This window comes from Pongo pygmaeus, chromosome 5 (assembly GCF_028885625.2).
Source record: "Pongo pygmaeus isolate AG05252 chromosome 5, NHGRI_mPonPyg2-v2.0_pri, whole genome shotgun sequence".
In the NCBI taxonomy this organism is placed as follows: domain Eukaryota; kingdom Metazoa; phylum Chordata; class Mammalia; order Primates; family Hominidae; genus Pongo; species Pongo pygmaeus.
In genome coordinates, this window is record NC_072378.2 from 35,432,041 (window position 1) to 35,445,997 (window position 13,957).

General features: G+C 53.7%; 1 protein-coding gene across 5 annotated transcripts in view; it reads left to right on the top strand.

Moving 5' to 3' along the window:
• Nucleotides 1-13,957, top strand: part of ANKS1A (ankyrin repeat and sterile alpha motif domain containing 1A) — a 201,774-nt gene that overhangs the window by 166,619 nt on the left and 21,198 nt on the right. For 4 of the 5 annotated variants that reach the window (XM_054490637.2, XM_054490633.2, XM_054490635.2 and 1 more), the window contains one exon: nucleotides 5,372-5,478. In XM_054490637.2, coding sequence (XP_054346612.1) covers nucleotides 5,372-5,478 — 107 coding nt within the window. Of the gene's footprint in view, nucleotides 1-3,395; nucleotides 3,921-5,371; nucleotides 5,479-13,957 lie in introns of those variants that run through there. The other variant, XM_063666145.1, reaches the window with a different exon arrangement.

The following is a 13,957-nucleotide window of genomic DNA, read 5'->3' on the forward strand; positions in this document are numbered from 1 at the left end:
GAGCTGTTTTATCTGATAATAGGATTGTGCTGTGTTGCTTTCTCAGGTGAGATGCTCTTAAAGATGCCTCTCAGAGCAGATCTCACACCTCTTCCCCCAAGCATCCAAAGATGGTCCGGGCACCGGGGCATCCAGGCTGAAAGCAGCCCAGCCGGGAGCCTGGCCTGTCTTCATCTTCATGGAAATGCCTCTCTGCACTGAAGGGGTGGAAATTCTTGCTCACTCAGGAGGTTCCATCCAGGATTGACCTGTCAGTCTCAAGTGACACCTCTGGTTCCTCCATGGGCTTCTGTGGCCCTGGGCAGGAAGCCTGATGGGTGGGCTTGAGCGTGCACATCAGGGAGAAAGGAACATCAGAGACCACCGGGCCTGGTGAGGACGGGCTGGGCTCTGGAGCCTCACAGCCCTGGGTTCAAATCTTGGCTCTAGAGAGACGTATGTGTCTTGGCAAGTCACTTAATGTCTCTGCACCCCTCACCCCATATCTGCAACCTTTGGATAATAGTGTCAACCTCACAGGCTTGCTGTGAATGAGTAGTAGATACAAATACTTCAGTTAAAGAGATGTTCCTTTTTTTTTTTTTTTTTTTTTTTGAGACGGAGTCTTGCTCTGTCACCCAGGCTGGAGTACAATGACGCAATCTTGGCTCACTGTAACCTCCACCTCCCAGGTTCAAGCGATTCTCCTGCCTCAGCCTCCTGAGTAGCTGGGATTACAGGCATGTAACACCACTCCTGGCTAATTTTTGTATTTTTAGTAGAGATGGAGTTTCACCATGTTGGTCAGGCTAGTCTCGAACTCCTGACCTTGTGATCCGCCCTTCTAGGCCTCCCAAAGTGCTGGGATTACAGGTGTGAGCCACCACACCCGGCCCTGTGTTCCTTTTGTCCATGAAATCATTACTTACTCATATCGAGAAACCTAGAGAACAGAGGCTTCTGCTCGCTGGCTGTGGCTCCCTCCACAGTTTTCAGTCCTGGTTCGCAGAGCCACCATCCCTCCAGCAGCAATGTTTCCCTGGGTGCTAGCAGAGAGGGCTGAGCTGAGCTTGGTCCGTTTTCATCAGTCTTGGATTATGCTGGAGTCTGCAGAGGTGGCTTTCCTGGCTAGATTTGTGGATCTGTTTTCAGGATCTGTTGCTTACACTCAGTCAAGCCATCTCACACTCTGTTGTAGCTTGCAGGCTTTTCCAAGGGTCGAGTGTTTGCGGGAAATGGATGTTCAGGACTGAGACAAACACTGTTACCATTTTCAAAGCTGTGCTTTGACCACAGGGATGGGAGGATAGCAGTCGGTTCCATTGAGGATACTTTCTGCTTTCTGTGTCCAAGGAGCAGGAGCCAAAATCACTTGCATGTGCTTGAGAGCTGTGAGTCAGAAACAGCCATCGCCTCTTGGATTTGATAAGTCGGGAGATGTGGCAGCACCTCGGGAAAGAGCCCTCCCCTTGGAAGGGTTAATGCTGAGCTCTTCCCGTGACATCTGGTCTCCTGTCTGATCCCACCTACCAGTTTTTTGTTTGTTTGTTTTATTTTTGTTGTTGTTGTTGTTGTTTGAGACGGAGTCTCGCTCTGTCGCCCAGGCTGGAGTGCAGTGGGGCGATCTCCACTCACCGCAAGCTCCGCTCTGGGTTCACGTCATTCTCCTGCCTCAGCCTCCCGAGTAGCTGGGACTACAGGCGCCCGCCATCACACCCGGCTAATTTTTTGTATTTTTAGTAGAGACGGGGTTTCGCCGTGTTAGCCAGGATAGTCTCGATCTCCTGACCTCCTGATCCACCCTCCTCTGCCTCCCAAAGTGCTGGGATTACAGGCGTGAGCCACCATACCCAGCCCCACCTACCAGTTTTTGTCCCCCATGAACCCATATGAGTGTTGAGAGGCAGTCTGCCTCTACCCTTGGGTTTTTGGATCCCAGCACACAGTCTTGTTTTAGTACTCATTTTCTTGAACCATCCTCTGTAGTCCAGCTTGGGAAAGTCAAGAACAGGCACATGTGGGGGACCACCTAAACAGAGGGTTCATCCACCCGGGCTGCAGAGCCCCAGGCTGCTGTGTCTGCACCACTGCCAGGTGCTGAAGCGTGGAGAGGATGGGCTCAGGCCTGCCCATGAACCCTGTCTGATGGGTCAGGAGGGGTCTTTCCCCAGGATCTCAGGGAGCACCGTCTTCAGCTCAGACCAAAATGGAATCACTGTTTATTTTGACTGGTCAGTATCAGGGTTCAGATTGTCCTTGGGTTGGACGTCAGGATCAGGGAGAAAAGATCTGGGCTCTGGGGTTAGCCTGGGTAGAGGAGGAGCAGGCCCTCCAGCAGGCAGCCCTGCACCAAGTGTGGGATTGCTCAGCACCACTGGTTTTGCAGAGGCGCCTGCACCCCCCAGCCGAAGGGCACAACCACAGCATTGGAGTCTCAGTCCTGTTTTAGGGCCACGGGCTCCTGGGCTGCCACCACTGGAGCTAGTTAGCTGAATCCCCAACAGAAGCGTTTACAGCTAACTCATCCCTGTGCCAACTCCCATTCTCAGGAGTCCAAGAGGGTATGCCTTCCCACTGGCCCAGGCCACTCTGGCTCTGTCAACAAAGGCCTTCCCCATCAAGCAGAAGGGAACTTGCTTGGCTGTCTTCTGATAAAGCCAGCCATGTTAGGTATTGAGTAGCTGGTCAAGCAGGATCCTTCCAGGGCCTGTTGAGAACCCTCTCTTTTCCAGGGCTCATCTACAGCCTATTGGGATACCAGTATCTCCCAGCATATTTAGAGGGTGACGTGTGGTCCCTGGACTTGTGTCCCTGCACCTGTTTTATCTTTTCGGCCCGTCTCCATTTGTACTTGGGATTTGGCCCTGGTTTCCCCCTTGCCCTTGGCCGTCGCTCTCCTCCCCCGGAGTGTGAGTTGCCTGCTCTGGGTTGGGGCACTTCCCCTGGGCACTAACAGGCCCCAAGAGAAATCTGTCCCCAATTTGTTTGGTATACTCACCTAAGGAACATAAGTGCCTTATTTCATTGCCTGTTTTTATGAGAAGCACAGTCATTCCTAAAGCACAGTCATTCCTAAAGTGACAAGTAGGGGGGTCACTTACCTGTGGGCTATGCCCTTTGGGTCTGGTCATTCCTCTGTCCTCTCCTGGCTGTCCTGGAAAATGTCGAACAAAGCTCTAGGAGCACTCCCTCTCTATTCTTCCTGACAAGCTGTTTCCAGCCTCTGGAGCTAGAGGTAAAGTTTCACATCTCCGCCCTTCATATGCATTTGTGCAGCCAAACATCGGCTATTGGGAAATCTGTCATTTCGCTCTGATGCTAGTGCTGCTGTCTCCTTCTCCCTCAGCAGCCACAGCAGCAGTTGCTTCTGCTCCGATGCGATGTCCGATCCCTGATGTATTTTCCTGAGCTTGGAAGGGGGAGGGTGAGGAGGGGAGGAAGGGGAGGGCCAGACATTATGAGAGTGAGCAAGGACTGTGGAGCCAGCAGCAGGCAGCGTGGAGCCCAGGAGCCTTTAGACAAAGCATTCTGCTGCGGCTCTGTCAGCGCACACATCCACCGGCAGCAGGAAGGACCACAGCTGCCCGGCTGGGGGATTACAAGCAAGAATGAATCAGCACCCAGGGACACTTGACTTCATGGGCATACAAGAACCTGCCACGTAGGCTCCTGGAGCAGACTTCCCCATTCAAGGGCAGGGGAGCTCAAGTATCCCCCAGACTCGGCATCTTGGAGTGCTGCGGCAGCGTGCATCCAGAAGGCCGCCGGGTCCCTGACCACCATCTGTTCTGCAGGAGACAGAGGAGAGGGAGTGGAGGCTGGCAGAGTTGGTCACCAGGGTCTTGTAGATAACCAAGGAAGTTGGCATTGTCCTGCCCCAAGGGGCAGAAAGTACCTGGGAACGGCAGAATGACTTTCACCATGTCAGGAGTTCACTGGAGGTGATGTGTTTATAGTTGGTTCTTCCTTTTCCTTCCTTGTACCTCTTTTTTCCTTCTTTCATCTGTTCTTGCCCACAACAATCAGAGAAGTAGGTTGGGGTTCAGGCATCCAGCTCAGAACATCCAAGGTCTGCCAGAAAGGGCTGAACTTTTGTCCTTCCTGCACCACCAAAATCCCCATCCTGATCGAGGAGCAAGTAGATGTCTTCCCTTCCCTGCTCATCCTTAGAGGAGAACGCCAAGATCCGGAGACCCCGGGACGACTGTGGCTGTCTTTATCACTCAGCCAAAGAGAGAACAGCGCAGGACGTGGATAGACTTAAGCCGCCACAGCTCAGCTGACAGAGGACCACTTCCTTTTTCTCTCTTTTATCTGGTTGGGTTTTGTCTTCTTTACCCAAGAACTGAATTTGCCTGCCTGCTTTCTACCTGAGCAGGCAGGTGAGTCACTGGAACAGCTATTATCAGAAGAGGAAAATGAATGCCCAGCCCCTGAAAACCAGCCCGGCCCAAGAAGGCAGCACTTCAGATGGCGTGCTGGCCCAGGAGACGCCCTGCTCGCCAGCTGCCAGAGTCTAGCTGTGGACTGGGCTCCTGGCCCACTGGCCGCGCAGCCCGGCGGAATGCGATGCTGCCGTCCCAGCAGAGCCACACCTGAGCCCGACCCCCGAGCCCCGGCCCATGTGCCCCACTCAGCCCCTTGCTGCCTTGAGCCTCTGAGCACAAAGGGCCGGTGGCCATGGTTTGCTTATTCCGGGACTGCTGGGGGAAAACAAGTAAAAGTCTCTTTTCTCCCCCTGCCGTGTTCTGTGCTGCTTGTGTTGCATGTGCTGGGTCCCGGTGAACAGCCGCCGCTGCTGCTTCCCTCCCGGAGCCCTCGCTGTGTGCCTGTGTCCCTCAGCTGCATGAAGATGTGTGCTCTCTCCTGACTGGTTTATGCTGCAAGGTCGCAGAACTTGCCCCTCGCCACGGCCCCACAGGGGCTCCAGAAGTTGCATGGATGAGAGGAGCGGCGGGGCTTGTGGGCACTTAGGAACTCCCTCAGCCCCCTCTAGTGCCTGTGGGGACAGACTTTCTGAAATATCTCAGCGCGCACGCTGATGAGGAGTTGACCTGGAGACTGTTGGGGGTTGGCTTCCCCCACCCCCGACCTGTGGGCAGAGATCATGCATGTGCAGCCGTGGCCCTGGAGCAGCTCAGACCTGGGGGTGTGAGTGGGCAGCAGCTGCCCGAGGCTGGGCAGTGTGTGGACAGCACCAGGTGGTCCTGTCCTTGGCTGTACACAGAAGAGAAGCTGCGTGTCCGCTGCTCTCTGGTCTCTTGTATATAGTTTGGCTGTTTCATGGTAATGACTATGATGTGGCAATGCCATCTATCTTCCTCTGAGTGCCGCTGCTACCGCCTTAATGGTTTTTCCCTTTTCAAGCGTCTGCCGATTCCTCTCTCGTCAGGTTCGCGGACGCTGGAGCAGAGTGTCGGGGAGTGGCTGGAGTCGATTGGGCTGCAGCAGTATGAGAGCAAGTTGCTTCTGAATGGCTTTGACGATGTCCGCTTCCTGGTAAGTGGCTGCAGGCCTTCTCAATGGCAGGGTGCTGCTCAGTGGAAACAGGCCTCCCTGGCCTCCCCTCTGGCCCCACAGGAGTCTGCAACAGTACGTAGACCCGAATCCCAGGGAAAGCTCACTGAGGTCACTCAGATACCAGGAAGTCAGCCAGGTGGTGTGTGCCTTCTTCCCAAACTCTCCCTCTCCCTCTGCCCCAGAAACGGCTACAGAGGGAGCTCTCTTTGCAGATCTGCATCCCAAGAAGGAGGGTCCCAGATTCAGCCCTGTGTCCCCTCCCTGGCTGTGTATCCCATCAAGGCTGGGTATGAGGAGTTTTATTTATTTCTCAAAACTTGGTGTCAAGTGAGTTGTCACTGAAGCAAGGAGCCTTGCCTCCAGCAGAAAGACCCCTTCCCTGCCCAGCCAAGGCCCAGTGCCTGGGGTAGAGTCCAGAGTTACACAGCCTTATGTACCCGTGGCCTCAGAGATGGCCCAGAGGAAAGGCTGAGTTGATGGCCTGGAGGATTGGTTGCTTCTTTGAGAAGCTCTCTCACAAAACACAAAGGGCCAAAAATAAAAAGAAAAGAGAAACCAGCGTGTTTCCTCTGGATCCCTGCAGAATAGGGACCCAGTTAGGACCCTGGGCTCAGGATCTGGTGCACCCTCTGCCATTTCAGAAAGTAGCTCTAAGCAGGGGACCCGTCACTGTCCCTCTCTTGGAAGCCCTTCTAGAGGCATCTGCATGGGCCGGGCCTGCTCCCAGGAGCAGGCATTTGAGCCGAAGTTAGTGATCATGGTCGCTGACACTTCTCACTAGCGGTCGCTGACACTTCTTACTAGCACTTACTATGTGCTTGGCGCCGTTCTTAGTGGTTTGCATGAATTAGCTCATTGAATCTTCCCAGCAGCCCTGGGATGTGGACTCGTATTAATCTCCATTGCCCAAATGAAGGAAATGAGGTAGGTCGCGTGCTCAGGGTCACACTGTCAGTCATTGGCAGGGTGGAAATGTGTGTCCAGTGCTCTGGATCTGGAGATCAGGCTCCAGCCACTCTGCTGCACAGCCTCTTTCTTCTCTGTGGATACAGGGATGGGGGTGTGGCCACCTATGTGCTTTACATCACCTTCTAGCCTGAGTCATCTTGGTTTGAGTTAGACCCACCTGCTCCGAGGGGATCTCTCTCACCTGTGCCCGCCTTGCTCTGCTGCCTCAGTTGAGGGCTGGGGTCAGAGTCAGCATGCAGCTCGCACCACCTGCGCTCTGTTCTCTAATGGGGGCTTCTGAGGGTTTCTCACTGATTGGGTTGTGTTTGGTGCCTCCTGAATAGTGGCCTGCCCAGGGAGCTGGCCTGAGGCTTCCAGGAGGGACCCACCTCACCCAGAGCCATCTCCAACTCCAAGGCAAAAGATATTGTGGTGTGCAACAATGCACCCTTCCCAAGCCAGCTTTGGGACAGTTAATTTTCAGCTTTTGGAAATCTTAAGTTTTAAAATAGCAATTTTTTTTCTTTTTAAAAGTTAAACAGTGTATTTATGGTTCTTATGACCTAACTCCTGACTCATCACGTTCCTCGGGGAAGGATGACAAACTCGGGATGGAGCAGGGGCTCAGGCAATGCGTGGGGACCCAGGTTGGCCCCTGGCTCGGAGTGTTGAGGGGCCTTCCCTCTCTCAGCTCACCCCTTCCTCAGGCTGGCTGTCAGATGGGCAAGTGAGGGTGTTCTTAGGGTGTTCCCTCCCTGTACTTCAAGATGCTAGAGGCTGAGTTGTTGCTTCCCACCCCTCCTTCTGCTGATTTTGGAAAGAACAGGGTTCCTACCCCTCAAATAGCCCGAGACTCCGTAGGACTGGAGCAGAGAGCAGCTGAGCAGGCCTTTGGAGAAGTGTGGCCTAGGGCCAAAGCTTCATGCCCAGTGCAGGGCCTCTGTAAGATGCGTCTGTTCCTATGCTGGAAGGACCCTCATTGAGGGCGGCCTGCAGCTCAGTCCTTCCAGGAGCTCTCAATGCTGGCAGGTGGAGTCTGTACAAGAAGGAACGTCGAGCACCCCTCAGTTGAGCCAGGACCTCAGATACCTAGAGTGGCCTGCTGTGCACAGCATCCTGGGTAACCACGTGTGAATGGCCAGGTGGGCTGTCAGGCAAATTATGTTTTAGCAACCTAAAAAAAGAAGGAAACTTGGGAAGGGGAGCGTTTCTGTTATTGAAATATTCCCTCATTGCATGTGGATAATTTGCATCACATTAGCTGCCGTGGATCCCATGTGGTTAGGTTTCCAATAGGCTACAATGTTTCCGTTGGTTCTGAAATGCCCTGGAGACTCTTCCACAAGATGCACAAGTAGCTTCCAGGAAGCCAGGCTGGACATGTCTGAGGAGCGTCTGGAAACTGAGGCTGTTTGACAGTCAAGATGTTGCTGTGGGATCTCCCTGTGATAGGGCCCTGCGAGTTGTCGTAGGAGAAGTACAGGGCATTTGTGCACATCACACAGCTGCCTCTCATAGTGGAAGGGACTGTAATGCCAGGTGGTCTGATCGCCCTCTCTGCCCAAATCCCTTCCAAGTAGTCTCTGCCTTGATGGTTTTTTAGTGACAAGGAATTCACTACCTTGTAAGGAGGTTACCCCTTCATTCTTTGCATTGTACTGGCTGATGTAGAGCATTCTTTATATTGAGTCAAAATCTGTTTCCTGTGGGTTCTGTCTCTCGGTCCCAGGTTTACGTTTTGGGACCACACAGAACATGTTTAAGGCCTTCAGAAAACTGAAGACCTCTGCCCCGGCCTCCAGGTGCCATGCCCTCTTATTCTCCTCCTGTGATGTGGTGATTGAGCTGGACAGGCAGGCAACTTGAACTTTATCCACACTCTCTTGCTTGCAGACAGAAAGGGCCTTTGATTTAGAGGGGCAGGGCCAGGGCAGTGGGGGCTGCCAGGTGCTCCCTAGGATGGCGGAACTGACACCAGACGCAGGGAGAGAGGGAAACGTGGCTCACACATCTGCCAGCCAGCCAGCCCACGAGCCCACCACACTGCACCTGCATCGTAGCTGGTTCCATTTTCACCACAAATCTTATCCACAGGAAATGGGCTTTCTTAGGAGAAGGGAGGAAATGCATTTAATCAGCGCAGAAGGAAGGTAATTGGTGGTTGGCAAATGTGTAGCTCTGGGCGTGCTAGCGCAGGTCTGACGCCCTTCGCTCAGCCTGACGCCCTTCACAGAAGTGTTGATTGAATAAACGATGGTGGTCCTATTGCTGGAGTGCTAAGTAGACATTTAAAAAACCACATTTTTAAAGAATTGCTAATATGGGGAATGTCCACCTTGTAGTGCTGAGTGAAGAAACTGACACAGAAATTTACAATATGATCTTAATTTCTGAAAAAAACATCTATGCATAGGAGGTGCAAGGGAGTGAGCCGAGATGTTTTCAGTGGCTATCTCAGGAGGACTCCAGGGGGCTTCATTTTCCTCTTTGGAGTGTAATCGTTTTTCTCCGTTTCCCACCATGAATAGATGTGAAATCAGAAAAGCAAATAACGTAGGTGTCTTAAGGAACTTGATGGTCCAGCTGGGAAAACAAAGCACATAAAAGAGCAGCCAGTGTCAAGTGCAGCGGAGGCTGGCAAGCGCCGCCAGCAGAGGAGGAGGCCTAGATGGCAGAGATGCTGCTGCTGCCCAAGTGGCAAAGCCAAGTCCAACCTTGAACCTCTGGGTTCTGCTGTCGGTCCCAGGGGTTTCGTAGAGATGGTGCAACTTGGAAAGATCACAGAGAGAGGAAAGGCCTGCTGAGAGGGGCCAACCTGTCTCTGGTGAGGGAGGAGGCTGCTGGGGGGCCGTGACGGGCAGGGCCCCGACCAGGCGGGAGAGATGGCTGGGCCTCACCTCATGGCTCTCGAAAGCCACATGTGGGAGAGTCCCAAGGTCTCTGAGCCCTGGGCATGGGGGGACGGTCTCTGCTAGTGCCCCACACCAGGCAAAAAGCCCCTTGAGTGAGGCACACCTTAGACATCCAGGGCGCGGCTGAGAGCCCACGTGTGGCAGGCAGTCATGGCTCGGGGCAGTGGACAAGTGGAAGATGGAAATGAGGCTGGCAGCAGGCTCAGGAAGGGTTAGAAATGGATACTGAGTCGGCCAGGCCGGATGGGAGGCCGCCTGCTCCTCCCGTCAATTTCTTTCTCTGCAGGCTCCTGCCACGTGGCAGATAGGCCCCCGCTGTCTTCCTGTCTGTTTCTGAGGTGGTGCCAGCTTGTTCCTATGTGTTGGAGAGAGATGACAGGTGAAGAGAGGCCAAAGGCATAAGCTGGGGCCAAGAGGTTCTTCTCTACTGGCTTCTATGAAACTTTCCAACCAGGTCCCCAAGCCCCTGAGGCTCCCTTCCTGTTCCTGTCCCCTGGATTTGCTCCTCACTCTCCAGCTCTCTAAACCAGCTTCACGTGAACAGTGGGGCTTGTCATCACCTCCTGTGACATCCCTCCTTTGCCTTCTCCGCCCTAGGCCCAAGAGGCCACTGCCAGCCTAAGCGAGCTGCCACTGGGCACCATTATCAGAATGGTCATGGCCAAGAGGCCCTCTCCCCAGCCTCCACCTCCACCCCCATCCCGTCTCCCTGCACAGCACTCCATGAGCTGACTGCTGTCTTGGAATTGCCTGCCCAGTTGAAGCAGAGCCTTAAATAGGAGGATCAGTGGAGCTGAGGCTTGGAAAGGAAAGGAATCTTCTTAGACAAGTGTGGATCTGGCCTCCTGGACTAGCTAAATTCTGTAGTCACTTAAGAATGTAATTCCTTGGTATCCCAGGAGGAAGAATGTAGTTCCTCAGTATCCCAGGAGTTGATGCTGCACCAGGGCCTCACCATCTCTGCCAGGCCCTCCCTTGGTCTCGGGAGCCTGGCCCAGAGCAGCCCTTTTAGCAAGTGAGACAAGCGGCAGGCTCACTTGGGGCCTATTCCCAGCGAGTGCACCTCTTGCTCCCCCTCCTTTTCACTGCCTGACTGCAGCACAGGCATTCCAGGTGACCGGCTGGAATCACTCAGGAGCGCTCCTCTGACTGCCCCAGGTACTGCTCTGGCCTTCTCCAGTCCAGTAGAAGGAACTCTGGGAACATTCTGAATGCCTGTTTTCATGCCTGCTAATTTGACCAACTGCTCTTTAAAGTGGAGTTGGACTGGCTGACAGATCCTCTTCCGCCGCTCCTGATTGCTGGCCTTGTTGTGAGCAGCAGCAGAGGCGTCTTTCCTGGCACCTCGAATGTCTGGGTACTCACTCAGCCAAAGCCCGCATTGCGGGCTCTCAGTAATGTCCCCACTGTCGCCCCTCAGGCGGCCTGGAGCTGGGACTGGAAGCCACGTTCCTGGACCTGAAGTGGTGCTCCCACCTCCCAATCTTCCCTTCCCAGGAAGGTGCAGCCCCTGGGGCTCATGCTCATGTGCCCTCACAAGGTTGGAGCCTGGCACTGGGACCCGTCAGGCTGGGTGAGTGCATCACCCCCAGGCTGGTCCAGGTCAAACCTCCACCCACTGCGTGTTGGGAGCCATTCAACCAAAGTCTGAGAAAGGAGCTGGCAAGGAATGAGATGCAGGTCGGCTCTGTGCACTGGGTCAGGCCCCCCCAAGTTCTTCTGGGCCTGTGCAGCCACCATCACCACCTGGCCCATTGCTTCTGCCCACCTCCTCCGCACCCTGCTCTCTATGAAGCTCGGGGGTAGTTAAGTAAACTGGATGGGGGAAGCTCAAGAGAACTCAAGAGTCTACTTAGTGGCAAAGGGAACTGGACCAGGAGTCAGGAGAGCTGGGTTCTCCTTCAGGTCCCCGCCCTGTGTGACTTTTGGCAGGTTACCCTTCCTCCCTGTTCGTCATCTGTCATGCGGGCCTTCATTTGACCTACTTACTTCATGAGGCATAAACTCCGAAGAGGACATGGTGTTATGTGTGGTGACACCGTGTCAGAGAGCAAAACCGCATGTAAGGACGCAAGGTGGGAAGGTGGTGTTTTTCTGAAAAAGGCAGTGGGCAGCAGTCTTTCTCTGCAGGCCGCAGAAGTTGGTTTTGTCTCAGTCTTGTCCTCAGATCCATGAGTTAAAACGGCTTTGGGTGGTCTTGGGACCAAGCCTCTGACTCCAGACTCACTTGGTCCCAGCAGATCTACACAGCTGATTTGAGGGTGACTGTGGCACCTTGACCTCAGCCAAGAGCTCAAAGAGGAAGGTGTTTCAGGATGGCAGGCAGGAGATGAGTGGGAAGGCTGCCATGTCTGCCCACAGAGAGAATGGGGGCACCAAGGACCTGCTTGGGAGAACAGGGGTCAGAGTGGGGGGGTGCTTTCATGAAACTGGGAAGAGTTTCCCAAACCCCTGTGCTGTCACATCGATCCTCGAGAGCCCTTCCTGTGACATGACAGATAACGAGGCCTCAGAAGCCACCTGCAGAGGCCTTAGGGACTGGTAACACTTGACTCTTCCTGTGGCTGTCACCACTGAGTTTTATCTCTTGAGGTGAGGCCAGGGGCTGGCTGGGGTATGGGATAGGAAAGCAGAGAGCTGTGGGTGGGTCAGGCCAAGTGGTTCCTGCTCCTTCTGCCAGCTGTTAGTTGAGGGTAGGATGTCAATGTGGGGCTACTTTGGGAAAAATTCTGTTGCAGAGTCCTGGCAGAGCAGATGAACAAAACAGCCACTGAGCGCCTGATTCCTGCCCTTAGGCTGATGCTGGGTGCCAAACCCTGCGAGGCAGGTGGTTCCACTCTTGTTTAGCAGGCCCTGCTTTCTTAAGAACCTTGAGCAGCTGAACAGGGATTGGAACCCCTTTCTACCACAGCTGCCTTGCATAGTAGCTGGTACTGGGAAAGCCCTTGTCCCAGGTGGGTGACTGCACTCAGGCCTCAGGGAGCATGGCTTCTATTTCTCATCATTATTAAGATTTGGGGCCATAGTGGTGAGTATCAGAGAGCCCTGTCCACTCCTCTTTGCTTTCTGTCCCCTCTCCCGATGGTTCTTCCTGCCACCACCCCCGGGCCAGCCCCTCAGCAGATGCGCTGGGACTGGGAGGAAACGTGTGCTCCGCCTCCTCTCCGGGCCCATGTGCCATGGCCATTATAGCCCCAGCCTCAGAAGTTGGTCCTGGCTGAGACCAGAAACCTGTTCTGTGTTTAGTCACCTGCACCCCAGATGAACGTGCCGAGTAACATGTTCTGGGGACTGCATAAACCACCTGTAGTAGCAGCCGGCCAGCATTAGCAAAGGCCAGAGAAGCCTGAGTGCCCAGTGACAGGGTGAGTGACGGGCGTGCTTGAGTTGGTGCAGTCGCCACAGGTGTTGATAAATACAGTGAAATGTCACAGGGGATAGTCACATGCAATAGATGGGCATGTGAAAAGACGCCGGTTAAAGAAACAGGTGGCAAGTGGTGGGGAAAAAAAAGAAAAACTGTCTGCATTCAGCCTATAATCCCAATTTTGCTAAAGTTTTTTCCTAATATATAGCTCAGAAAAATACACCAAAATGGTAGAAGTGATCCCAATCTTCCTTTTTTAAGAAAATTAATTAACTTAGGAAGATACACTGGACAGTGGCCTTATGTTTCCTCCTGAGGTGATAGACTTAGGGGTAGCTTTTACATTTTTCTTTGTACTTTATTTTCAATTTTTTTTTTTTTTTTTTGAGACAGAGTTTTGCCCCTTCCCCCAGGCTGGAGTGCAGTGGCGCAATCTCGGCTCACTGCAACCTCTGCCCCGCCCCTGGTTCAAGCAATTTCTCCTGCCTCAGCCTCCCGAGTAGCTGGGATTACTGGCGGGCACCACCACACCCAGCTAATTTTTGTATTTTTAGTAGAGATGTGGTTTCACCATGTTGGCCAGGCTGGTCTTGAACTCCTCACCTCAGGTGATCCACTCACCTCAGCCTCCCAAAGTGCTAGGATTACAGGCATGAGCCACTGCACCTGGCCTATTTTCAAATTTTTCTACTAATAAACGTATTATTCAAGAAACTCAAAAGAATCTTTTAGTGTAGGGAAGAGATCGAGGGCCAGGAGAAATCCATCATGTTCTCAGAGACAGCGCCAGTGTCACAATGTCACGGTGACCCAGCCTGTGCCTGGGGAAGCTCTGGGGTGGGGAGGAGCAGGCAGGGAAAAGGGCAGGGCCAGCCATGCCTCCCACATCTGCCTGGGGTTTGTTACTAAGCTTTGGCAGCTCCTCTCCCAGAATAGGCAGGCCCCAAAACTCAATCCAGCAAGGGTGTGGCTTTGTCCCCGCGCTCAGCTCTTCCTACCCTCCCTACTCTTGGTTAGCGGAATATGCCCTTGTGGCCGTAATTTGCAATTTTTCGTGTGTCCGGGTTCTCCCTGCCACATATCCCCTCTCCCGTCTTGGGAGGGTCCTTTCCCACAGTGCCCCTGATCCCTGAGTCTGAGAAAGGGAATGGGTGGTGGAGGGGAGAGGCTGGAGGGCTGCAGGGAGAAGCACCTTGTCAGTCCAGGATCATAGCTCTGTCTCGTTTCTTCT